At 38.8% G+C, this 26993-nt stretch overlaps 1 protein-coding gene across 1 annotated transcript; it reads right to left on the reverse strand.

The window, feature by feature from the left end:
• On the reverse strand, nt 1-26647 carry LOC124121632 (dnaJ homolog shv-like). The gene is made up of 10 exons (XM_046484669.2): nt 26551-26647; nt 20885-21041; nt 13162-13253; nt 12860-12986; nt 10639-10781; nt 8930-9012; nt 6574-6631; nt 6181-6292; nt 3900-4059; nt 1-2661 (listed from the first exon to the last, which is right to left on the reverse strand). Exons 1-10 carry the CDS (start codon nt 26619-26621, stop codon nt 2597-2599), a joined length of 1068 nt encoding a protein of 355 aa, XP_046340625.1. The 5' UTR covers nt 26622-26647; the 3' UTR covers nt 1-2596.
• Between the last annotated feature and the right edge of the window lie 346 nt (nt 26648-26993).

Genomic DNA, 26993 nt, shown 5'->3' on the forward strand with positions numbered 1-26993 from the left:
TTTATTTGAAATACTTTTATTATTCTCAGTTTAGCATTCATACATCAGTCTCACAATTATTCGTTTCATATCAAAACCAGGTCTGTGCTGCTGTAACATAACCAATTGTTGTAAAATCTCACATCTACTTAAGAAAGCACATAATCTAGATTCATTGGCATTACAGAAAGTCAAGAATTCTCACATTTATTTGGTCCCATTCAGTCTGAGTGAAATGTGTTAACTCAGCATGGGCAGACCATGCCAATGGCTACAACAGAGGTAAGAAAACAACAGCCTCGTCCCAAAACAACCAGTGATGCCAAGTACCTAGAAGATACACTTACATTTGAATTATAACTACCAAGATACACCTGCCCAGTATTTGAATACTACCCACCCTGGTTGTTTTATTACTGGACTGTGACATCAAAACACAATGGATTTCAGTGAACAGAGTTATGAGCAACCGCCAGGCACCAAACAAAGACCAGGGTTTATGTCCAGATGGCGGCCTGTGCATGCAGATTGAAAAAACTTGAGCATAAGCAACATGTCCAAGTCGGCAGCAGATTCTGTAGCTAAATTCTTTTACAGTCTGGCAATATCTGATACTAAATCACACAGAACTTCCATGGCATTAAAACCCCAACAATTACATGATAGTTTGTTAAACAACTCTGTCTCTACTTCATGACAATGTCTGAAATTATGGTGTCGAGTTAGTATGGACAAATAAATAACTTTCATGCCATTTAAGATGGATTGTTGCTTTCAGATTTATACGCATCTTGCATTTCATTGGTACTATTTTGCAGTTAACGGACTGTGGTAAAAAGCCCTCGACAGTCACCCCTCATGGAGGCATTAGCAATAAGACTCTCAGTCCCTTACCATGGCTTCACAGTAAATGGATGGTTCGAAGACTGCTTTCTTCAAGTGGAACCCAGTAGTAAACACACTATGGATTCCTTGTAATACTTTTAAATATTTCACATAATCTCTGTACAACTTTTAGAGCACTGTTTTTATACATGTCATAAATTGTGGTAAGATAATAGATAATCAACGCATGATCAACCAAGCACAGTAACCAGTAATGTGTATATACAAGACAAGTTGTAACCAGGTGTAACACAAGGAAGTGTACTGATAGGGGTGCCACAAATATCTCCATGGTATCACACTACACAATTTATTGTCATCTTTTCAATATCATGAAGTCAATTAAGAAATCTTTAACATGATTAATACTTAAATTTATGAAGCTATTGTCCCTTTACACAAAGCTAGCAGCAATAGTGCTGTATGGTTGGTTGTAACAGTGACATGCCATGAAGTACTGCACTACACCCAGTCTCACATAGCATGGCAGCGGAGGTATACACAACCACCTACAATCTCCATGTCTTCAGCACCTCTAAAAATTAAAGTACACAATGCAATTGTATAAATAAGCAACTGTACATAATCAATGTGTGAATCAAGGTAACAAAACACACTTTATGAAGGTGAGATGCTGCCAGGCAGGTCAGGTGTAACCGGCAACAATAATGTCAATCATTCTGCTTCTGTACCACCGTATGGAGATTGTAACAATGAAGTATCCACATTGACCAACTACAGATGATATGTATTAGTTATAACACTTTGTGATGCTTCAACATAATTAGGTCCCATTTCTACTTGTTCTTTACTGCTATTTTGCATTATTTGTCACATAAAAAAAATATTAGTTAATTAAATATATGCTTTGACAATACATATACATTGCATTACTTACTGTGCAAGGTTTCTGTTGCGATAAGAACATTTATGGTTGTTTAACTTCTTACCATCAGCATATAAATATACAACTGAATATTGACGTTTGATGATCAAGTGCTTGTGGCAGTATCAGATTGTAAACAAATCTAAAATAAATCAAATTTAACAATCGTAAAAATCTCATGTACAACCTCGTAGTAGACGGCCATCCACCAGACACCATGCTACATAACAATCAGAAAACAAACACTCCATCTCCCACATCAAACACCAGCACAACAGTCAGTCTCCATGGCAGCATGTTCAATACAGCAAATTTGCTGAGGTGTGTTTGACTCAAAAAACTGTTTCAATTGGTTGAGTTCTTATATACATAACAAACCATGCAATATTATCCTGATGTTTCCCATATTTACAGTAAATTGTTCACACTTGTATAGCAGGAGCTACTGCAGCACGAACTCCAAACCACCTGCAGACAACAGTCGTACATTTCACAATGTTGAAATAAACATCTACTGATAATATCGACAGTTTGTGCAAACATGGATAATGATAGTATTAATTTTTTTTATGTATGAATTGAGGATGAAAAAAACTTTATCAAACAAGTGAGCTAGTTAAAATTTACCATTGCATCAGCATTATTTCAGCCACAGAGCAACCTATCACATCAATAAGAGCCTTTCTTGGTATGGCATATCTAACCTTCCCATCAGATCCCCACTGGGATGTAGCTTCATTCAAGTACTGTCCTTTGTATGTCAACCATCAAACACACCAGCTATTGTTGAAAACAACAGGAACAGGAGCATGTTGTAAAATATTTATAACCTAACAATGAGTGCAATCAAAATCCTTGCAGCCCATTGTAAACTGTGTGTTTTGATTCCATATTGAGCAGTTTCTTCAGGTCTGAAACAAGAATACAGGGCATTAGCAGTCACTGCCTACCTTGACATGCTCAATATTTGCGACAAAATATACATCACCTCAAAGTCTGGTTGACATATGACAATTGTGGGGGTTTTCTCTTCAAGAAAACAAGAGGGCGTCACTGTGAATTCACTTTAGTCACAGTACTTTACAAATAGGGGATGCCAATAATAAACAGCTTCATCAGACAATTTAATCAAAGATGCTTACATTTCTAATGCACATGTGCTTAGTATATTTAACACTAAACACAAGTGATCATACAATCACTCATAATAGATGATGGTTTGGCTACCTCATGCTTACTTTATAAGTGCTCATTATCATTGAAGTATATTTGGGATGTTTAACACTTTTTAATAGTTGTAAGTAACCATACATACTCATTATCACAACACAACAAACTGTAAACATATCTTCAGTTATGGTCAAACCTGTGAAGATCCAGGTTAGACTAAGTCTTCAGCAACTTATGCTTGTCGTAAGAGGCGACTAACGTGATTGGGGTGACAGACTCGCTGACTTGATTGATGATGATCATATCCCAAATGTGTGGATTGATGCTCATGATATCAATCACTGGATTGTCTGGTCCAGACTTGATTATTTACAGATTGCCATCATATAGCTGGAATATCGCTGAGTGCAGCGTTAACAACACACAAAGAAACAAAAGTTATGGTCAAAGATTCTTAAAGTTTCATATCTGGTAAAAACTGGGTTATCATGGTTATTTGACTTAGTTTCCTGAACTTCAAAATAAATATAATGATTTTGTATCAACTGATAATGACCAGTGGTAGATAATAAACTCACAACTGATTCCCAACAGCACTATATATACACCCACCCTTAGCCAAAAAGCACCAGAAGCAGTCATATAAATCACCACAATTTGCTGTGCAGAGTTGCATCCATTTGATGCAGGAATTTCTCATTCTACCCAGTTATGACTTTGGCCTATTTGTATGTCTGGAGCAACTGAAATCTACAACAGGATCTTTCCAGTCTGACTTCTACAGCTTACCTGGCAATTTACAAAGAATTCAATGATGATTATGTTTGTGATGTTTAGCAATATATTATAAATGTGAAAGTTACAGCTTAATATAAGCTTTGTGAAGTATGCTGATTGGGGCTGATGTGACCAGAAGCATCTGTAATTGTCAATGTCAGTAGATGATGAAGAACCAACACACATCTTGTAAGACTGTTACCTGCTCGCACTTCTTCTGTCAGTGTTCCTTTTGGGAAGTCAATATCAAACGTGATGTACAGGGATCCTTTAACATTGTTATTCTCATAGTTGGGCATCCCTTCATTGGACTTCCTCATGCGGGCGCCAGGCCAGGTGATCTTGTCTCGCACGATGTGAACCTGTTGCAGTCAAACAATTAACACACTGTGTCACCACATTCACCCTTAGCCATGCTGAAGGAAACTAAACCGTTGGAACATGGAGTGGACATGTGCTGAAAAAATATGAGGCAGATGAGGGTTGTGATGGAAATGTGTAAACTGAATGCAAACAAATCAAGCTGCACTGCCATAGGAAAAAGGAGCACAAAATGCTAGAGAATCAATGATATTACCATACAGGTCAAGTTGTAAACTTAATTATATGCAAAAGAGCTTCTTTTGAGAACAGTAGAAACAGGAGATTTTCACTACAAATAACACTTAGGCGACAATTGTTTTATTTTTTGGTTTACGGATTTCAAACTCATTTCAAAAGTGAGGCAGGCCAATTTAAAAAAGAAAAGCCTCTCACATTCTTATTACTTGAATTTTGTCCTAAAAGGTTAGGTAGGTATGAAAAAAAATATCCTGGAATAACAAAAGTAAATAACTCAATTTTATTATATTTATTACATTTTATTATATCCCTGGCACTCAGCTTGTGCACAAATGGCAATATAACAATACTCATGTCACAGGTGGAAATGCATGAAAGACGCGGCTATTTTGGCAGCATGGGCAACATTTAACTCCTTCAATACCAGCCAACCAGAAGATTATTGCTGGGACACCAAGTTCCCAGAGACTCTTGTGTGATAGATGAAGCCAACATTATCAAGGAAATTATCTGCTTATAAAACATCTTTCTTACTACATGTTTGGTCATACACTATTTGAAAGGTCTAATTTATCATATTGTTTATAAATATGAAATTTATGTGTATTACATTATTTAAAATATAGCTGCAAAACAGCAATGGCGGGCTCCAAGTTACACTGTGCACAAACATCCATGTTCGAACCCTCAAAGGGTTTCCTTGTACCAAATCTGTCACATGTAGGCACGCTGCTACGAAATTGGAGTGTGGTAAATTTGTTCTAAACCCATTTCCAACATCAAACATGTTCGAATCCTCAAAGGGTTTGTTTGTACCAACTCTGTCAAAAGATAGTCACCGTTTGCAGGACATCTTCGCTACGAAATTGGCGTGTTCCAGTGGTGTCCCCAATATAAATCAAATATTACCACCAAGTTTTGTTACCTTTTCCATGCACCCAAGAACAGAAAATAAGATGCATATGACACATCAACTTCGTGTAAACTTGCAATAGTTTCTGTCAACAAACTAACAAAATATGATCTTTAAATTTCGGTAATTTTTTTTCAAAATCCAATACAACCGCAACTAAAAGAGATATCCAAAAACGGCTATTACAGTTTGTTGTGTTCTGTATGGAGACAATTCTCAGAAAGTTTGGAAGCATTTCATGCAGTGGACTCGGATTTGTTTGCGTTTGAAGACACTGTGAAAACCTTGAATCCAATATGGATGCCAAACCACGTGACCAATGACCAAAGTCAAAGAACAAAAAATAAGGTACATATGGCACACTAACTTCATGTAAACTATCAATGGTTTCTTCGGAGAACCTTACAAGAAATGATCTTTAAAGTAAAATCTTGGTGAAAAAAATGATCAAAATCAAAATCCAACATGGCCGCAACTAAAAAAGATATCCAAAATTTATGGATGGATAGTGCTAGGTTCTTTATGGATGCATAGTGCTAGGTTACGAGCTGTGACAAAGATTTCTTAACCATATATTTTGGCAATAAAGACATTGCGTCCGAGCCGAGATGTCATTTGACTTACGATTACACGCGATCGCAAGAAAAAATGGAAATAATAACTTAGATGTCAGTTTGGCAACTTTTAGATATTTTTTTTGCTGATTTTATTACTTTGTATAATATATTCAAAGATTTGCTTGAAACGTCTTTATTTTGCTGTTCGACATGTTCGATGACGACCCGTTGTCGAAGTGTGTCCAAGAATTTTATTTTCAATAACATTGCGGGAAATAGTGTCCAGTGAATACATTTTTAATCTACAAGATAAAAAATGATAAAATCAAATGAAATACGTATTTCAGACATTGTGAAATTTATCACATTAAAAGTGTCGCCCTAGCTGACAAATAATTGTGTAAAATGCTTCCAATAAATATTGAAAGACATCAGTGAGAAGTGGGACTTACTTTGTGACCATCCAAATGTTTGATGTCCATCTCAAACCCTGCTAGTGCATCCATCAATGATATTGTCACATTTGTGTACAAGTCGTCTCCTCTACGCTCAAACTTCTTATGTCTAAAAAAAACAACCCAGCAAATTTGCAAACATGTTAAAATGTCTCTTTTACTCTTGCATCACATGTTGATATGTCCAGTACAATATGAATGCTGCATAGAGAGTAGTAAATTAGAGATAGATACAGCATGATGCAGTCCATAAGAAACTAACATCTCATCATATCATGATCAGGTGTGAGAAGGGAATGCAATGGGAAGCAATGGACCTTTACACCAGGTTTTCATAATCGCATGCATTACACATATCCATCTTTCAGTAAGATATTATCAATTACTTACTTAGTTTGTTTTATTTTGAATCTAAGATCTCCTGGCTCGCCATCAATATGAGGTTCACCTACAACAACAAGGTGTAATGACAACATGGACACTTGACTGAATGGATTTATATGCAAATAAGAGAATATACTTATATCTACTGTGTATAAAAGTTTGTTCTCAGTTCATGCCCCAGAGCACTGTGAACTGCTGGAACTGATCTAGGAGTTTTCAGTTCATACCCCAGAGCACTGAACTGCTGGAACTGATCTAGTTGTCAGTTCATGACCCAGAGCACTGAACTGCTGGAACTGATCTAGGAGTTCTCAGTTCATACCCCAGAGCACTGAACTGCCAGGGCTGATCTAGGAGTTCTTAGTTCATACCCAAGAGCACTGTGAACTGCCGAAACTGATCTAGGAATTCTCAGTGTCCCTTCAAGGCCACATGTCTACAAGAAATGTTAGTAATAATTCCCAAATTCTCAAAATATGGAATATATGCATGAATATATATAAACAAGAGGCCCATAGGGCCTGTATCCTCACCTGGATATTTACACAATCATGACAAGATATTCATTTGCATTGTACATGTATATAATACTGCAAATATTTCGTAATTTTGACTGTCAGCATTTAAAAGCCCCTCCATTTCTCCAATTTAAATCCTCACCATTGGAGAATGCTTCCACCCAAATATGGTTGATATCTATCTCTTTGTTTTACTTAGTTTCTGAGAGCAGTTGAAATCACATCATAGCGATAGTTTTGTTAATTTATTTTTTTGTTAAAAGCAACGCTCAGCAATATTCCTGCTATATCCCGGTGGTCTGTAAATAATCAAGACAGACAATCTACTGATCAACATCATGAGCATTGATATATGCAAATGGATACAATGACTCATGCTGATCGTGAATTATAGGCATGTGAGGTGTGGTGACCTTGTCATACTCAATACTACAACTAAGTGTTACCATGGTCACAACATTAACATTGAACGCATACAAAAGATTCTGAGTAATTAAAAGATTTGCTGTTCGATAAAATGGTCATAAATAAAGCACATAGTTTGATTAATTGACATAAAATGGCAAACTAGTGTACACAAAAAGGGATATTTTTGGACTGCCACAGTTCTTTTCTCTGATGTGAGTATGCCTATATCCACTCAAACAGCTGGACACAACGTACTGCCACCTGTATTACCCTACAGACCTTCTCAAAGGTGAGGCAAAGGTGCGACAGTGAGTGTAGTGGACAAAAAATTATGTGTTTGTGCAGTAGACACTACTATCAGTGCAGCGGTAGACACTACTTTCAGTGCAGCGGTAGACACTACTATCAGTGCAGCGGTAGACACTACTATCAGTGCAGCGGTAGATACTACTATCAGTGCAGCGGTAGACACTACTATCAGTGCAGCGGTAGACACTACTATCAGTGCAGCGGTAGATACTACTATCAGTGCAGCGGTAGACACTACTATCAGTGCATCCCTAGACAGTACTATCAGTGCAGCGGTAGATACTACTATCAGTGCAGTGGTAGACACTACTATCAGTGCATCCCTATACACTACTTTCAGTGCAGCGGTAGACACTACTATCAGTGCAGCGGTAAACACTACTATCAGTGCAGCGGTAGATACTACTATCAGTGCAGTGGTAGACACTACTATCAGTACATCCCTAGACACTACTATCAGTGCATCCCTAGACATTACTATCACTGCATCCCTAGACACTACTATCAGTGCAGCGGTAGACACTACTATCAGTGCAGGGGTAGACACTACTATCAGTGCATCCCTAGACAGTACTATCAGTGCAGCGGTAGATACTACTACCAGTGCAGCGGTAGATATTACTATCAGTGCAGCGGTAGATACTACTATCAGTGCAGCGGTAGATACTACTATCAGTGCAGCGGTAGACACTACTATCAGTGCATCCATAGACACTCCAATCAGTGCAGCGGTAGATACTACTATCAGTGCTGCGGTAGACATTACTATCAGTGCTGCGGTAGACACTACAATCAGTGCATCCCTAGACACTACTATCAGTGCAGCAGTAGACACTACTATCAGTGCAGCGGTAGACACTACTATTAGTGCATCCCTAGACACTACTATCAGTGCATCCCTAGACACTACTATCAGTGTATCGGAAGACACTACTATCAGTGCAGCGGTAGGCACTACTATCAGTGCAGCGGTACATACTACTATCAGTGTATCGGAAGACACTACTTTCAGTGCAGCGGTAGACACTACTATCAGTGCAGCGGTACATACTACTATCAGTGTATCGGAAGACACTACCATCAGTGCCCGTTAGACACTACTATCATTGCTGCAGCATCATACATACCCTCAGCAACAAATGGATATTCCTGCCCATCTCTCATGCCAGATTCAATCTCTATTTCTAACAGCTTCTCTTCAGGTACAAACCTGCAACAAACCAGTATGTGTGTGATGTGAACATGTAAATGACTAACTTGATGAAGAAGATGTGACAGGGACCTGGATGTTCAAGTCATGTAAATAGCTTGTGTATTTCCCCAACATATGCATTCAACAAGTAAGTTTATACAGACTTCAGTGGTAAAATTATCTGAAACCAAAAGTTGTGTTCTGAAGATACACAGAAGATCTGTAGCAGTTTTTGCTATTCACTACAGTATAAAGAAATGCAAGGTGTAACAGTAATGTTTCTGGAGACATGATAATAAACTAACCTCCACACCTAAGTGTGCTCAAAGTGCTTACAAAAGTCGCTATCATACCTCCATGTCAGAATGATGAGATCTGATTATTTCATGATCTTGATAAAATACCATGTATGACGTCTGGGAGGGAAATACATCCCAGAGTGTAGGAGTAAATCCCTTATACCCTGCCAGAAAGCACACAGGCTGCACATGGATTTCTGAGAGGCAGAATAATCCCTTATACCATGCTTCAAAGGAAAAAGCTGCACGCTTTCACTGAGTCAATGTAAGTCATGTGACACAGCACAAGTTAACCTCAGCTCAATTAAACAGCTGTTTATCAATTTAGCTAACGTGTGGGAATAAAACCAAATGTACCCCTCTTGATACTCCTGCAACTAACAATATGTATTAATATTAAACGAACAACAAAACAGGTATTTCTTTAGCTGTTTCTTGAACTGACTGAGTGTAGAAAGTGTGTCGTATATATACAGGAAGTGAAATCTACTCAACGGCTGCATTATAGGTGAAAGACCTCACTCCGGATGTACTAAGCTGCACTTAACATGCTTAAGAGACCTCAAGTAACATCAAGTAACATCTGATGATGAGTGTAGGGGTGTTGAAGGACAGTACTCCTATCACTACATCACACAGATAAGCAGGGGCTGTGCTGTTGACACACTGATATGTGAGGATCTCGTACTGTATCCATTGCTTGACCAGAAGCCAGTGAAGATACTTCAAAATCGGAGTGATGTGATATGATTTCCGGTATTTTGTTACCATGGTTACAATTCTTGTAGCTTAGTTTGTATCTGTGTACAGCTGAAGCTCCTGCAAGCAGGCTATTACAATCATCTGCTGCAAGTGCTGCTGTCTACTGAGAAGGTGGCACATGTTGCCAATATTACAGAGATGGGTACAGCATGTTTTCACAAGGTCATTGATGTGCTGTTCCATTGTAAGTGACATTTCAAGCGTAATCCCTTTTGATAACACAAATCCTTCTCAAGTGTCTCTCTCATATCACCGATCTCTCTCTATCACTGGTGTCACTGACACCTTTCTATCACTGAGAGTCATATCAAAAGACGTTAAAAGATGGTACTTGTTGTTACCTTGTCTGGTACTCAGCATTAAGGGGCTAAAACAAGGACTGGTCAGCTCGGAGTCAGCATACTGTGTCTGAGTGGAGTATTCATTTGAAACTGTGGCATGGTATCTCAGTGTAAAACTAGCACTATAAATCGATCCGCGCGCGCGCACGCACGCACAGGTGCAATAATCTTGGATGTGACGTTAAAACCCATTTCACCTCACCTACCACTGGTGTCACTGACCTGTCTCTACAGTAACTGACCTGACATTAGGGCACTCGTCACAGACTTGTTGCTGCATCATCTGGAACCTTCCTGGCCCAAGTTGTTGTGTCACCATCTCCATCCTACAGTTACACTTCCGCGTTCCTTTAGCAGGTTTCGCAACGGGCTTGTATCTCACCACCTGGATATGAATATTGTACACATGACATATCTGGGTATGTTTTATTGGTTTCTCACATGATATTCTCTCCAACTTGGCATTGACAGTAAAATTTGAAAATTAAGAGACTTGCATGTTGGTTGGTAGCTTTGTTAGAGAATATATAATCTGATCATGAGTGAGTGAGTGAGTGAGTTGGGCTTAACGCCGCTTTTAACAGTATTCCAGTCATATCAAGGCGTGTCAGCATAATGTGGGAGGAAAGCCCGAAGTGATGCAGGTCTCAGACATTTACCACTTCGGTGAAACCCACGAGCACGGGTATGGTGCTGACAAACCTAGAAACATAATCAGGGCGAACCGGGATTCGACCCCACAATCATAGGTTTCTGGTGTGCCCAAGGGACGCAACTCTGCACAGCGAATCGCGGCGCCTTAGACGACTGGGCCACCCGTGCCCCCTCTGATCATGAGAGAAAGTGATGTCCATATTGATGATTAGTGATTTCTACTGGGAGGTTTTGTTTATGGCTTACATAAATATTGACCAGGAAATGTACAGTATCATACTGTCACTGCTTTTTTCACACCAGATTTAACAACAGATCTGTATATAGCCAGCAGGGGTAGATTTAACAACAGATCTGTATATAGCCAGCAGGGGTAGATTTAACAACAGATCTGTATATAGCCAGCAGGGGTTGCTCTGAGATTATATCTTGACTTCCATTTGCCTCATTTTGTGGCGATTTATGAGAAAATAAAGATGTTGTTGTACACAACATAACAGAATGGCCACCAGTTGTGTCATTCTATTGTGATGATCGGGATATGTCCTTCTTTGAGTTAATTATTAACACGACCTCATCCCCCCTAAATATTTTCTCATTGAAATTACATGATTCACGAGCAGTGGCCAATTGAAACAAGAGTCATCCAAAGATGACATATCCCCTCGACGTGGCATGTCGGTAAATTGTGTGTACCTTCAAATGTATTTAGATTGGCAAGGAAATCTTTTTCCTTGATGCCGAAACTAGAAATATAATGAAGGTTATTAAATATTGGTTCATGTAGCTCACTTTCTGATGATCTCATGAAATTGTAATAACAATAACTTCGCAGATTCGCATATGAATAGCTCTGTAGTAGCCTCATGACACAAAGGCATAGAGAGAATGTACTAGGTTATGTAGCTCACATCATATATAGTATATGATATCAGTAAATAGTACACCTTAGAATTATATGTCGGGCTACAAATTAAAAAGATTAAAATCTATAAATAACAAACTGCACTACTAGTGAACATGATTGATATGTGCATAAAGTTTGGTGAATCTCTGTTGCATGGTTTAGAAGATATGCTCCAGACTAGGACATTACCCTAAGTTCATCAATTTTCAATATAAAATGAAAAAAGAAAAAAAAGAAAAAATCTGTTAATAGCAAAGGCACCACTACATAACCTGCTTGATAGCCGTAAAAACTTTTGAGAAACTAAGTTGTATGGTTCGGGAGATATGCTCCGGACAAGAGCACTACCCTCAAATTTCCTAAGTTCATCATATTTCCATGGAAACGACAAAAATATAAAATTCTAAAAACCTCTAAATAGCAAAAGGCACTACTACTGAGCCTGATTGGTAAGTGTATCAAGTTTTGTGAAGCTAGGTTGTACAGTTTAGGAAATATGCTCCGGACAAACAATGATTACAGATGGACGGACAGACATACTGATGGCTATATCCCCCCGTCATTATATGTCGGGGGGATAAAAATCAAATATACACAGAGAAGGAGTGACATTTTGTGTTTAACGCCGCTTTTAACAGTATTCCAGTTATATAAAGGCGTGTCAGCTTAATGTGGGAGGAAAGCCCGAAGTGATGCAGGTCTCAAGACGTTTACCACTTCGGTGAAACCCACGAGCACGGGTATGGTGCTGACAAACCTAGAAACATAATTTGGGCTAAATGGGATTCGAACCCACACACAATTTTAGAAATAGTATAGGTGGTAAATGTTTTTTGTTTGTTTTTTTTCCTTTTGAAAGCAAAACATACCCTTGAAGTGTAATTTGTTTCTAAGCCCCTCACCTCAACAAAGTTGCCGGAGTAGAGTTCCTCCAGTGTCACGTCGAGGTCCATGATGACATCACCTCCTTTAGGAACCTCTTGCTCTTGCTCCTTCATACCAAACCCAAAGCCAAAGTCACCAAAGAAACTGTCAAGAAATATGCAACTTTTACTTCTAGGAAACTACTGTACACAGACAAACGTAATGAAAACATGACATAGAACAAGGGGTAACTGTTGCAGCACAATTGCTTCAATGGCTAACAAGGACAACCCATCATGTGCATTGTTCATGTGGATGTAGTAGAAAGAATATTTCTCACCTGGAAAAGGGATCTCCTCCCATGTCACCTTTAGAGAGTCCCTCTTCCCCATGGCGATCATACACCTTCCTCTTCTCCTGATCTGACAATACCTGTGGAGAGTCGGGTCATTAGTGGTTACTGTGTCTCAAAGTTCATGTGGCACTCCTACAACTGGTACATCATGGAATGAATGGTGTTTAAATACTGAGTCAGAAACATTACACTTATCTGTGCCATACTCCATCATCCTGATGTTTCCTCATCCAATGAGGAGAAACAAACTCAGTCAATCTACCTTTGGAACAACTTCACAAACATGATCAAATATCATAAACAGAGGATGGTGCTGTCTCAAATATTTCAGTACCTATATGCAAACAAACAAAAGAATGGGACGAGTCAATCAGTTTGCAGGAATACTTAATAATTCTCAGTGAGTCAGTGAGTATCGTTTTACACCGTTATTAAGCAATAGTCTACGGGTAATATCTGACCTTTTAATACTTATTGTCATTATCTTGATCTGTTTAATGTTAAATGTCATGTTTTCATGGTTTTAATCTTGTATCCAGAGTGGTAGCAAGAATGGTTATCCAACATTTCTTAAAAACTCATCTTCCCATTAACAATCATTCCAGGATCCATTTCCTGATATTTTGTTACACTATTTTATATATTTATTTGATAATTATTTCATAAATAATATAAGGCATTCCAGAGAAAAATAGTAACACCGAGTCATTGTACAATTGAGAGTAATTAATTTAATGCCAAGAGACTTTCACTAAGAGGTGTATTTTATATATTTAGTGATTGTATGAACATTTGGTGTTAAAACAAAGAGATTCATTATTTGTCAATTGTTTTCAGAACTCCGTCATCAGATTGAATAAATAGGTGTTCGGAAGCCCTCCCGTTTTCCCATTCTTCTTTGTCCAAACCAAAAAATTCTGAAGAGTGAAGAGGTTCTTCAAGAGAGTAGAGAGATACAGAATGGCCGAGAGAGGAGTGATAGAGGCAGAGATTCATGAAGAACAAGAGTCAGAAGTACAAGATGGAAAAGGGAAAACAGAGAAGACACAAGAGTCAAACTATGAGTATGTGAAAACCAGACGAAGGGTGCTAAGAGGTAAAATTACAAGATCAATTCGCAGAATAAATGACCAGATCCAAAAAGAAACCCTGTCAGAGAAGATAGCAGATAAAGAGTTAAAAGATCTAAGAAGAGACTTTGACAGCGCATTGAACTTTCACATTGAACTGTATGGGTATGATGAGGAAGATAAACTAGAAAGATGGGAAAATGACCTCACAAGAGATGTCCAATCAATTGAAGTGAAAGTCGAGGACTATTTTACTGTGGAAGGTACTCAGAGTGAAATAAACAGTGTTTCAAAGAGTCCCATGGACACCTGGATAGACAACTTGGCAGAATTTACAGAAACTATACACCCAAAACCAAAAGTAAAAATGTCCATAGCTGAAGCATTGTATCGCCTTGAATCAACAAGAGAAATGCCTGCTAGCAGATCAATGACTTTCAATGGTGATCCGTTACAGTATGTAGAGTTCATTGAGACATTTAAGATTCAGGTTCATGACAAAATTCACTTGAATGATGATCAGAGAATGCAACACCTGAAGACAGCATTAACAGGAGATGCTGCCAGAGCTATAACTGGCCTGGGATGTGCAGGAGTCATGTACACAACTGCTTTGAAGATGGTCAAAGAACAGTTTGGACAAAGATCAGTAATTGCCAGAGCACACATCAAGAAGTTGACAAGCGGGGAGAGACTTCGACCCAATGACAGATATGGACTCAGATCACTTTCACTGGACATCACAAACTGTCTAGCTAATCTAGACAGATTGCAGTTTATCTCAGACGCTAACGCCACGGCCACCAGTCATGCCACTGATCTTAGAGAGAGAGGTGAAATCCCAGACCTACAGACCATCAACAACTACCTTCGTAAGCAGGTGAAGACAGAATTTGACCCAGATTACGGAGACATTGACAAGAGTTACAGAGACAAAGAGAGAGATCAACGAAGAGGGATCCATTCGGTAAGAGATCAAATGTCATGTCTGCAGTGAAGGTCACAGAGTTCCAGACTGTCCTACATTCAGAAATTCAACTGTCCCCAACAGAGTAGACCTGATAAAGAAGAATAGACTATGTTTCTCCTGCCTCAACAAGGGACATGTCACAAGAGACTGTAGACTGAAGAAGGCCTGTGGAAAAGACAACTGTACGAGGACACATCATATGCTAATACATACAGATCCAATAAGATTGGGTTGTGCATCATCAGTGCTAGATCATGACAGCATCTTGCCAGTAGTCAGGGTAAATTTCATATCAATAAATGGAAGAGTAAAAGAGGGAAATGTACTGATAGATGGGGGAGCGGGGACTTCAATAATCAGAAAAGGCTTTGCTAAAACACTAGGTCTACAAGGAGTGAAAGAGGTACTGGAGATAGGGGTAGTAGGAGGCGAGAGGCATGTTAACAGAGATAGTCGTCGTCATAAATTCTGGATATGCCCCCTTGATAGAGATGAAGATTACGAAATCGAAGCTCATGAACTTGACCAGACTGTACTGAGTGTTCCTGATCTGAATAGAGAATGGCTGTCAACGTTTGAGCATTTGAAAGGTATCTCCTTCCCACATGAGGGAGGTGACATTGACATGATACTAGGAGTACAATACAGTCATCTCCATGCAGAACAGGAAGTACGAGAGTGGCGTCCGTTTGAACCAGTAGCAAAACTGACCAGACTTGGATGGTGTGTAATCGGCTCAGACCATAAGCAGAAGACTGGTAGCTCAAGTGTCAACTTCTGTCAAAGACTAACTAATCCAGACATCGCGAGAATGTATGACATGGAGACCATAGGAGTTCAAGCATCACATTGCACCTGTCCCAGAGATATCCTATCAGAAGATGACAGAAATGCACTGGCGCTAATGGAATCTTCATGTCAGAAACAAGGGGATAGATATGTCATAGGATTACCCTGGAAGAGAGACAAATCAGAATTACCAAACAACTATGCCTTGGCTGCAAAACGACTGACGTCACTGGAGAGGGGATTGAAATCTAAACCCCAAAAAACAGAACTATACAAGAAAGCGATGAAGGAATTCATAGACAAGGGATGGGCTGAAAAAGTACAGACTGCAGAGAAGGGAACTGTAATCCATTACCTACCACATCATGGGGTCTACAGGGAAGATAAAGAAAGTACACCCTTGAGAATAGTCTTTGATCCAGCAAGCACATTCCAGAGAGTCTCCTTAAACTCTTTTCTGTACAAGGGTCCATCACTGCTGGGTAATCTGCTCGGTATCCTCATACGCTTCAGAGAAAGAGCGGTAGCATTTCAAGGTGATATATCAAAGATGTTCTTACAGATCTGCCTACCAGAAGCTGATACACAAGTACACCGATTCCTGTGGAGAGATCTAGATACAACAAGAGAGCCTACAGTATATCGTCTGATGAGAGTGACATTCGGTGATAAACCATCTCCTGATATGGCCAACTTCGTCATGTTAAAGATAGCAAGAGAAAATGAAGAAGAGTATCCAGAGGCTACAGAGATATTGACAAATGTCAGATACATAGATGACATAATTCATTCCTGCGACTTACCAGAAGAGGCAGCTAAACTGATGGGAGAACTTGACCACATACTTGCATCAGGTTCTTTCAGGATAAAGAAATGGTATAAATCAGTTGATTCAAGTCCAACAAACACAAGAATGACAGACCTGAGAGACATATCCACACCAGATAAAAGTGAAGAGACTGTGAAGACCTTGGGAGTGTTCTGGAACTGTGAAAGTGACACAATACACTTCAAAGTAGAAATGAAAATGGAAGAGCAGCTAACGAAGAGAATAGTTCTATCCAGACTATCTATGATATATGATCCACTTGGTATTGCAACCATCACAACCATCAGAACAAGAATAGCCATTCAAGTTTCACAAGACTGATCCATGTAACATCATATTGCCTCAGATTTCTCAGAAATCTCAGGTCAGCAGTAAAAGAGAGAAATCTTAACAAGTGTCTGCTTCCAGAAGAGAGAAAATCAGCAGAAACATGGTGGATAAAGCAGGCACAGAAGGAAATTCCAGACTGGAGAAGAACATGCAGTGAGTTATCTCCCTTTGTAGAAGATGCCATCATCAGAGTAGGAGGTAGAGTAAAACATTCATATCTAAACTATGACCAAGTTCATCCCGTGCTGTTAAGTGGTTCCAGTCACGTTGCCAAGCTCATCCTAAGAGAAGTACACAACAAAACATACCATGCTGGTGTCGAGAGAACACGGTCTGAAAGCAGAAGAAAATACTGGATAGTGAAAGGTAGAAATGCAGTGAAAGGTATGGTGTGAAAATGTGTAATCTGCAGGGAAATGCGACAACCTGCGCATTCGACACTAATGAGTGACCTGCCTTCAGAAAGACTGAAGATATATTCACCGCCGTTCACAACAACCGGTGTAGACTTGTTTGGACCATTTCACCTAAAGTATGGAAGAAATAAGAAAATTAAAGCATGGGGTGCTTTGTTTACATGTGCTACAACTAGGGCAGTGCATTTGGAAATAGTAGAAAGTTTGTCAACAGATTCATTTCTGCACGCTCTGAGAAGATTTGCATCACATCATGGCTGGCCATCGACAATCATCTCGGATAATGGTACGTCATTCGTTGGAGCAGAGAGAGAATTGAAGAAAATCTTAAAGGACGGACAGCAGGACATCAAAGAAGTGAGTGCTTTCAACAATGTGAAATGGATTTTCACAACACCTCTAAGTCCACATCAAGGAGGTATCTATAAAAGCCTGATAAAGCAAGCCAAACGAGCAATCCGTGTCGCGGTTGGAGACCATACTTTGTCGTGGAATGAGATGTCAACAATATTCAGTGCATCTGTATCGGACAGTTTGGAGGTGGGTAAACCTTCAGAATACAGAAACCTCAATAATTCACACCCCGAAAACACAACACAAGTTGGTGGATAAACCGTGAAGCGGAAATGTTCAGAAAAAACGTCATTACAGTAGGGTTGTTCAAATATCAAACAGATTGAACATAAGAATTAAACAGTAGTTACCTATACACATTTAGTGGATTGAATTAATTTTGTTAAGAAAAGATTCAATTTATAATTTTGTAATACATTTTCTATTTTAAAAGCTTAAGTTGTCTTTTTGTACTTCTCGGTCGAAAGTCATATTATTTCTTTTGTCGACAGAGAATCATCAATAAATTCTAACTATATCGATTGTTTCGGGTAGATAGTATTTTTTAACTCATTGTATTTCCGCCCGTGCGGCACGAGCACTTGATCACATGCTTTCCAACAGAAAGAGTCAAGCGAGCGAGCGAGAGAGAATGTAACAAATATGGGAGGTTTACTCTTCAGGTAATTAATTGTACTTTATATTGTTTATTAATGCTTAGAGTAGCTTTTCATGTATTATTTCATGTAATTTAATATTTATGCATATTTGAAGGAAAAGTGTAGGATTTTGACAACTGTTGACTCATGGAACAGTCCATTATATTCTAGCGTAGGGATGTTTTCTTAAGTGTACATTTATTAGCGCCAAAGTCACTCTATTTTCAATTTCTTACCAATATTTGTAATGTTTAGCGTTTTCGCTTTATTTAGGCGTTTGTTAGGCTTTCCTTTTTGAGTACATTTACTTGAGCGCACAACCAATTTCCCCTCGAGTAAAATAGACTAGTCCAAATCTCGGCATTAGGCCGACTGGCAGTGTCACACTAGTTTCAGTGTTTGTTTACATTTTGGAGTCAGGTAAATGTTGTTATATATTCAAAAGCGTTAATTCTTTCGCTATTTTGGTATTTTATAGAATATCTAAAGATATTTCCGAGTATTTTGCAATTATTTTCGTAAGAAAAGTGAATTTTCAATTGAGTTTTTTTTTGTAAGCAACAAGTGTATGAAAGCTTCCAGAGATTTTTGCGTGCACTTTATTTTTGAGTAAGTGCAAAAGAGATTATATAGTATGGGTTTCCTGACATTTTGTTACACTATTTTATATATTTATTTGATAAAACATGGGTATATATAACCGTTTCATAACCACGCATAGTCTTGGAGTGGCGGATGAAAACTTAAAGTGCTCGCACCGAGCCCAGGAGAAGTTCACCCTTATCTACGGCGCCAACAATAGTCGATATTGGTGGGATGGTGAAGGAACGTTTGGGTTGGCCTGGTAGTTGATTCTTGCAATAAAATCCCAGCACAACCTGAGATGTACCGCTCCTTGCGTCCCATGCTCAAAACGGACCCACTTAATGTCAATTGGATGCAGTTCTCTCACCCGTGTTGCCGTGGCTAATGCCAAGAGAAAATATTTTTCCCTTGGTGAGGTCATAAAATGAGGATGCTCGAAGGGGGGCCCTGACAAACCTCGAAGTACCACGTTCAAGTCCCATGCATGTTGGCGGAACTTGATCTTCTGATCCTCAAGCCTGAATGAGCGTAGTAGGGCCTGTAGTTCCGTGATCTTAGTCATCTTGCGATTTTCCAGAACGGACAATACTGAGTTAAATGTAACCAAACACGTAGTAATGGTGCTACCCTTCAAGCGTCTCTGGGTACGCAAATGTAGGAGGTATTCCGCTAGGAATTGTTGTGACGCAATTAAAGGGTCTTGATTCCTTTGCCTTGCAAAAAGTCTCGAATGATCCCCACTTGTCATTGTATAGTCCTCTGGGAGAGGAATGATGAGCTAAAGCTATAGCTCTCGCTGCCCACGCCGAATAGCCCTTTTAAAGACGAACCAAGCATGCAGATGCAACCTGTCTGATGTTGGGTGAGGCAATTTTGCTGTGAGGGTGGATGAGTAGGTTCGACCACTGTGTATTTTTTCGAGCTCGACAAACCACCCTCTCGTTTGCCACCAGGACGCAACCAAGATTCCTTGTCTCCTTGATCCCTTGTATCATCGTGGGAAGTAAAATTGGTGGCAGAAAAGTGTACTCTTTTAGCCCTTCCCAAGGAATGCCAAAAGCGTCCACCGCCCAAGCCTGCGGATCCAGTAATGGGAAGACATACATCATGAGTTGGTGGTTTAGGCAAGTAGCAAACAAGCCCAAACTTCTGAAGCAGTAACTGGAATGCTTCTGTGTGAAGTCTCCCCTCGGTGGGAGCCACCCTGTCTGGCGCGATAAGGCATCGGCTCGTAAGTTCTGACATTCGGGAATGCACTGAACTATGAGCTGTAGTTCCAGATGATCCACTAGAAGGAACTACCTGAATGTCTGTTGAAACAGGGAGTGGGAGTGCGTTGTTCCCTGATTGAAATATGAAAAGAATACATCACCCATCGCAGATCAGTTTAAGAATTGTAGTCGAAAACTGAAGGTCTAAATTAATCAAAAGGGAGAGCTCCGCTGGGACACATCCTTGCTGTAGTGCGACAAGAAGTGATGTGAAGAAGGTGACCACAGGTGTCATCAAGGTCACAGGACAGGTGGTGGTCAGTAAAAATTTCTTCACTCAGGACCATCGCTGTTGCGCTGTCCTTTTGTTGTAAGGTAAACAGTGAATGCATTAAGAAGTGATACAGGATAAGTAAACATTTTCTGTATTCATACATTTATATCATTTATATGTACTAATGCGGATGCTATGACATGAGAAAATGGGCTACAAAATGAGGCCTTGTTAAAAATCACCTCATATGCAGCACCAAGATCCTGAAATCTTTCTGCAGCCTCAGGGTCATCGCGGTTCTTATCAGGATGGAGCTCCTTGGCCAACTTCCGATATGCCTTCTTGATCTGATTGGTCGTGGCTGACTTGGACACTCCCAGAATGTTGTAGAAGTCTCTCCTGGAACAAAAGAATCACTGATGATGCTCCTGTATCTAAAGCCATGCATCATAACTATTTCTATCACTTTTAGATGCCAATGTAAAGTCAGTAGGTTTACACTTCAAATAAACATTGATTTATTTACCGTAAACAAGCTGACCATGTGACCATTTAAATGTCAACTAAATACTAATTGGTCATAACACATGAAGAATATCCTGGGAATTCTTTGGTGCAAAGTGCTTTGTCCCCAACAAAATGTAACTTATGTTGATTCTACCAACTGTCAAGATTGTCTGACTATGAAAAACAAGAGTCATCAGAAGATGACAAATCCCCCTGACCCCCACAAAATCCAAAGAATTTCTATGTCAGGCACACAGCTCTATGACAAGAGTCAAAATCATACAGGAAAAAATAAGTTTTGTTAAAATTCCTAAATCATGTAAATAGCAAAAGGGACCACTTCAACCAAGTTTGGATGAAATATGTTGAATAGCTTTTTAGGCGACATTTTTTTTTATATCTTGGTTTACGGATTTCAAATACACTTCAAAAGTGAGGCAGGCCAATTTGAAAAAAGCCTCAGTTTTTTTTTACTTGAAGTTTGTTCTAAAAACTTAGGTAGATATATAAACGTTATTCTGGAGTAACAAAACTATAACAACTCAATTTTTGAAGAACATTTTATCATATCTCTGGCACTCAGCATGTGCACAAATGGCAATATAACAACATTCATGTCATGGGTGGAAATGCATGAAAGACGCGGCTATTTTGGCAACATAGTTGACGTTTAACTCTCTCAACACCAGCCAACCAGAAGATTTCTGCTGTGACACCGAGTTCCCAGAGACTCTTGTGTGATAGATAAAGCCAACATTTATCAAGGAAATTATCTGCTTGTAAAACATCTTTACTACTACGTGTTTGGCTATACACTATTTGAAAGGTCTAATTAATACTATTGTTTATAAATATGAAAGTTCTGTGTATTACATTACTTAAATAATTCATTAACAACTTAATAAATTTTGTTTTAAGTAAATAATGTAAGCTAAAACATTCACAACGTCCAGATTAAGGACCAATGAAGCGAAAATTTAATGATTTTCAGCTATAAAAGATTTCATAAAATCCACTTATCTATTTCTTATTTATTTCCATTTGTTAGTGTAGTCGGAACATTATTTTAAAAAGAATTACAAATAATATCTGTCATCACCAATTTCCTGATGGTTGTGGCTGTCCGCTCACTAACATGAGGAAATAAGCTTCGTATGAATAAATTGTACGCCGAAGGCTGCCAAGTCAAAATACAAAAAAACAAACTTATATTGTTTCACGGACATAATCTGCTACAAGGTTCGTGATTGGTCAAATTTAAGCATGTGACCTAAGGCAGCCAATCAAATAACAACGGCACTGTCCTCGTGTATGATAATTTTCAGACTTTGATGAAAGGTTTGGGTTAAATCATGTTATTCTGAACCTTTTAAGCATGAAATCGTGATATATATTAAAAATATGGAACTTCATGGATATATAGTTCTAGGTTACGAGCAGTGACAAAGATTTCTTATGCATATATTTTGACATTAAAGACATCGTGTCCAAGCCGAGAAACTGAGGCGACAAAAGCCGAGATGTCATTTGACTTAGTCTAGATTACATGCGATTGCACAAAAAGATGGAAATAATAACTTAGATGTCAGTTTGGCAACTTTGAGATATATTTTTGTTGATTTTATTACTTTGTAAAATGTATTTAAAGATTTGCTTGAAACATTTTTATTTTGCTGTTTGATATGTGTGATGAGGACCCGTTGTCAAAGCATGGCCTAGAATTTTATTTTCAATAACATTGCGGGAAATAGTAAATGATTTTTTAATCTTTATCTATTGACAAAAAATGATAAAATCAAATGGAATATGTATTTCAGACATTGCGAAATGTGAATTAATAAATGAATGATATGACAGGTAGGTTAATAAACTTATAAACTATTTTCACGTGACTTGGCCGGCCTACCCTGCGGTTTCTGGTGACTCGTGGCTTCTTGGCCAGTGTACTGGCCATCAGTGTTGAAAGTGTTAAATTGGTCACCACTGCGCTTTGACAAGCTTTCATGGTATTAGAGAAGTATCCCAACAAGAAATATCAGAGTGACTTCCCTTTGCTTTACACTTGCAGAGCAAATGGAACTAATTTCTTTTGTTTGAACTTTTAATGCATTTTTAAAGTGAAGATCAGCGGTAATAAAAAAGGAGTAGTTGTTTTAAAAAAAATAATTCATCATTTGGACTTTGAAAGTATGGCGCATCCATAAACCAAGTAATAAAAATAAATGTTGCCTTACTTCTGCTCCGGAAAAGACATCTATCTCCGTTTCAGCCAAGTCTAACTACTTTCCACGGAACAGGGGGGAGGGGAAAAATCAAATTAAGAAAACTTTCCTAAGTAGCAAAAGGCACTACTTCAGCGCTTGGTTAATACATGTACCAGGTGTGGATTGAAAGTTTTCGAGTTGTGCTGTTTCAACGCCCCACTTCTGAGACTAAGTCCAAATTGTTTCCATGGAAATCAAGAAAAATAAAAATGCGGACGGACGGACTGACAGACGAGGCTGTGATTATCATGATTATGCCAGGGGGATAAAAATCAGCTAATATCATTATGATGTGATGTGGGAGGAAAGCCAGGGACAAGGTGCTGACAAACCTAGAAACAATTGCGGCAAACAGGGATTCCCATATATCATGTTTCTGGGTGCCTTAGATTTGTGATGCCTTAGATGAAAGGGCCACCTGTGCCCGAACATATAGGACAATAAGCATGATAAGACTGTTGTGGAAGATGATTGAACCGTATGATATACAATTCTTCAAATTGAAAGCTGTGAAGTCCCACTGGCAGGTGGTAAAAGGTATGCCTATGTAAAGTCTTATCGATTGTAAGAGATATGATTTACAGCTGCCCAACTGTATGTTCACATTGTTGCCGAGTACATCTAATACAATAAACCCACTGTTAGATCACAGGAGTAAGGAGTGTGGGCAGAGCTGCAAGTACAAGAGCATGTTGCCCTATCATGCCTATAACCTTTATTAAAATGATTAAGACAAGCCTATTCAGAAAATGACAAATCCCCCCGGCCCCCATAAATTCAAAAGAACAAATTATCTGACCATGCTGACTGTTGCTTTAAGTCCAACTTGATGAGATAATATCTATCCAATCTGTCTGTTTGTATACAAGAGTAGTTATTGAGCTATTAAAACAATACCATGGAATAGGGATTCAGAACTTTGTATTTCTATTAAAGACTAGGTCTGGATAAACACACCAATACTTTACTTTTCTCTTCATGATCCCTAGGGTTGGGCATCACTTTCCACTCAGACACCCCATTACGATCCTTCGGGATAATTGTGAGGTAGGTACTGGATTAGCTATCACTCTTAATAAATTAATTCGATGTAATTTGAGGGAAATTTGTAAATGTGTATCAAGATTAGTGGAGAAAATGGAAACCGAAAAAGTGTGTGTGGTATATTTGGACCCCATGGTACCGCGGCATTCATCGTATCGCGGCATTTGTGATTTCCGGTAGTTCACGCGGGACACGCCTCATAGCGGCTGTCTATTAATGCAAATCAGTAACCGGGAAGTGCTCACTTCGTAAACAATTTCAATTTCCTCGGAATGTTCCGTGTCTGCTGTAAGTAAGGAGTTATTAATCCGTCGATACATATTTCTGGCATCTGTTGTAATATTGCCTTACCCCCATCTATCAATGGCCAACGATATAACCCGCAGTTCCCCAAGTAAACTTTCTCTATCGACCTGAACTAGATCATCTGCATATTCATGGCGACTAATGAGGTAACGGAAGTTACGTAGTCCGCACATTTTTTCCCGCTCTGTGCCCAGAATCTATTGGGAGATCATAAGGGCCATAATGCCAAACTTAGAAATACGTTCTTCACTAGTAACCAAAAGATAAATACATACTTTGGGCATACTAGGAGTGCTTTTTATATATTTATTGTTGACTTTAAACATTTTTCCATTTTGTGATAAATTATTGTCATCCAATTTTTTTTAAACAATCTTAAAATATCATTTCTAATATTTTGATGTTGACTTATAAAAATATTTTTCTCTTACTTTTCGGTAAATATGCATTGAATACCTATTGCTGATAACACATTTAGAATTTTACTTGTGCTGTCTTTGCACTTGTCTGGACAAATCACTGATGTCTGGCATGATCATACCAAGTGGTTGGTAGAATTATGTCCTCTGTTTGTCCAATTCGGACCTCCATACACAACTTTTCTCTGTACCGCGATACGATGGAGTTCTCTCCCTTGTCAAACAGAGCGCGAGGCCTGGCTTTTACTCGGAGCTACTAATGTAAATAATGAACTTTTATCAGTAAAATATGCATTGTTTGATAACATGAATGATATCTGGTACAGAGAACACGAATAAACATAAAGGTTAGTGAGTGCATTTTGTTCCGTTTAGCGTACATGACAAGTACCGCGATACCCCGAGGTTGCAGGCTACTTCCAAATCAAAGTTTGTTTGTTGACGAGGATCAGCAAACTGCTAGGACATTTACATCTTACAACGTTAATGTAGAATATCTTTTTTTATGTGTATTATTATATATTTGCGGGTTATAGCTAAAACGGCACCTCAGCAAAACTGCACTGATTGGCGAAAACGTCACCTCGCCTCAAGCGAAAACGGTTACTATTACCTGGCGGAAACGGCAAATGGTAATTTACTCGCTGTTTGCTGATCCTCGTGCATGACAACTTCCTTCTTGTTCTGTGCATGCTTAGTGTGGAAGGTTGCGGTCTGTGTGTTATAGTGATGGCGTTTCCATGTTTTCAACAGCATGCTCTCAGATTTATGATGCTATTTCTTAGTTTTTGGTTATGTTCTCAATGTTTTTTTACAGCCCGATTTCTTGTGTATTGTAGACATGTACGACAGTATTATGTTGCAGTGTGTCAGCTTTCATTAGTCGGCTTGCAAGTCGCCTCTTACGACCAGAATCTATTGCTAGAGAACAATTCTAAGCCGGAATCGTCACGGGTTAGAAAACCAAAACCACACCATCTAACACTGAAGAATATGTATTAAACCATCCCGAAGTTAGGATACGTCGCAGTGAAGAAATTTAGAAGACGAATTAGAATCTCAGTGAAATATATAAACAGTTTAAAACTCGAATTCATAGAGATTATTTAACCACAAAATAGAAATAGTCAATCCATATGGACGCAATTAACATATACATAAAAGAAAAGGACAACGTAAATAAACAACACGAACTACACATACACTTGTACACGTGGGCCAATGGCATTCGGGCACGCATTCATTTCACCGGCATCAAGTCTAAAACATTGTTCAGAACAAAACTAAACTGGAAAAACTTATTTAAACGAACAGAACATGATATCAACGCTATTCCAACAACGACCACAACACAATGAATATTCCTACCCTGCCAAAACTTGTTCTGTCAGCAATATAACAGTGACAGCGACAACACTCCACGATACAGACGACGCCATGTTTACACTTCCTGGCACAACTGACGAGATGCATTGTGGGTAAGACAAGGGTTTCTGGTGACTGTGTTTTGGCGATGCAAACAGTATTTTTAGAAACATTAAAGTTTGGTGAATTTACATTTATGATAGCATGGGTAGGTTTATCGGCGGGATATAAAGCCAACGGATAAAGACGGTATCCATTGGGACCATTTACAGATAAATATGCAAATATAAAAGGTCAGGTACGTACGTACTACCTTCCGTTTTTACAAACATTATATGGCGTTGCCTTAGTCTATTGGCGTAAGATACCGAGGCGAAGCTGAGGTCTTTCACACCTATAGGGTTGGATTTGCCAGAAATATATCCGAAATCTTAGTTTCGGAATCT

Source organism: Haliotis rufescens, unplaced genomic scaffold, assembly GCF_023055435.1.
Source record: "Haliotis rufescens isolate VD_foot unplaced genomic scaffold, xgHalRufe1.0.p SCAF_4, whole genome shotgun sequence".
Lineage (NCBI taxonomy): Eukaryota > Metazoa > Mollusca > Gastropoda > Lepetellida > Haliotidae > Haliotis > Haliotis rufescens.

Bases quoted from the DNA above. Each gene is read 5' to 3' on its own strand.
- LOC124121632 (XM_046484669.2), bottom strand. From the start codon at position 26,621: ATGGCGTCGTCTGTATCGTGGAGTGTTGTCGCTGTCACTGTTATATTG. The intron at 10,782-12,859 runs GTGAGGGGCTTA...ATTCATATCCAG, and splicing joins ACTCCGGCAACTTTGTTGAG to GTGGTGAGATACAAGCCCGT. The intron at 6,632-8,929 runs GTATGTATGATG...TTGTTGTTGTAG, and splicing joins ATATCCATTTGTTGCTGAGG to GTGAACCTCATATTGATGGC.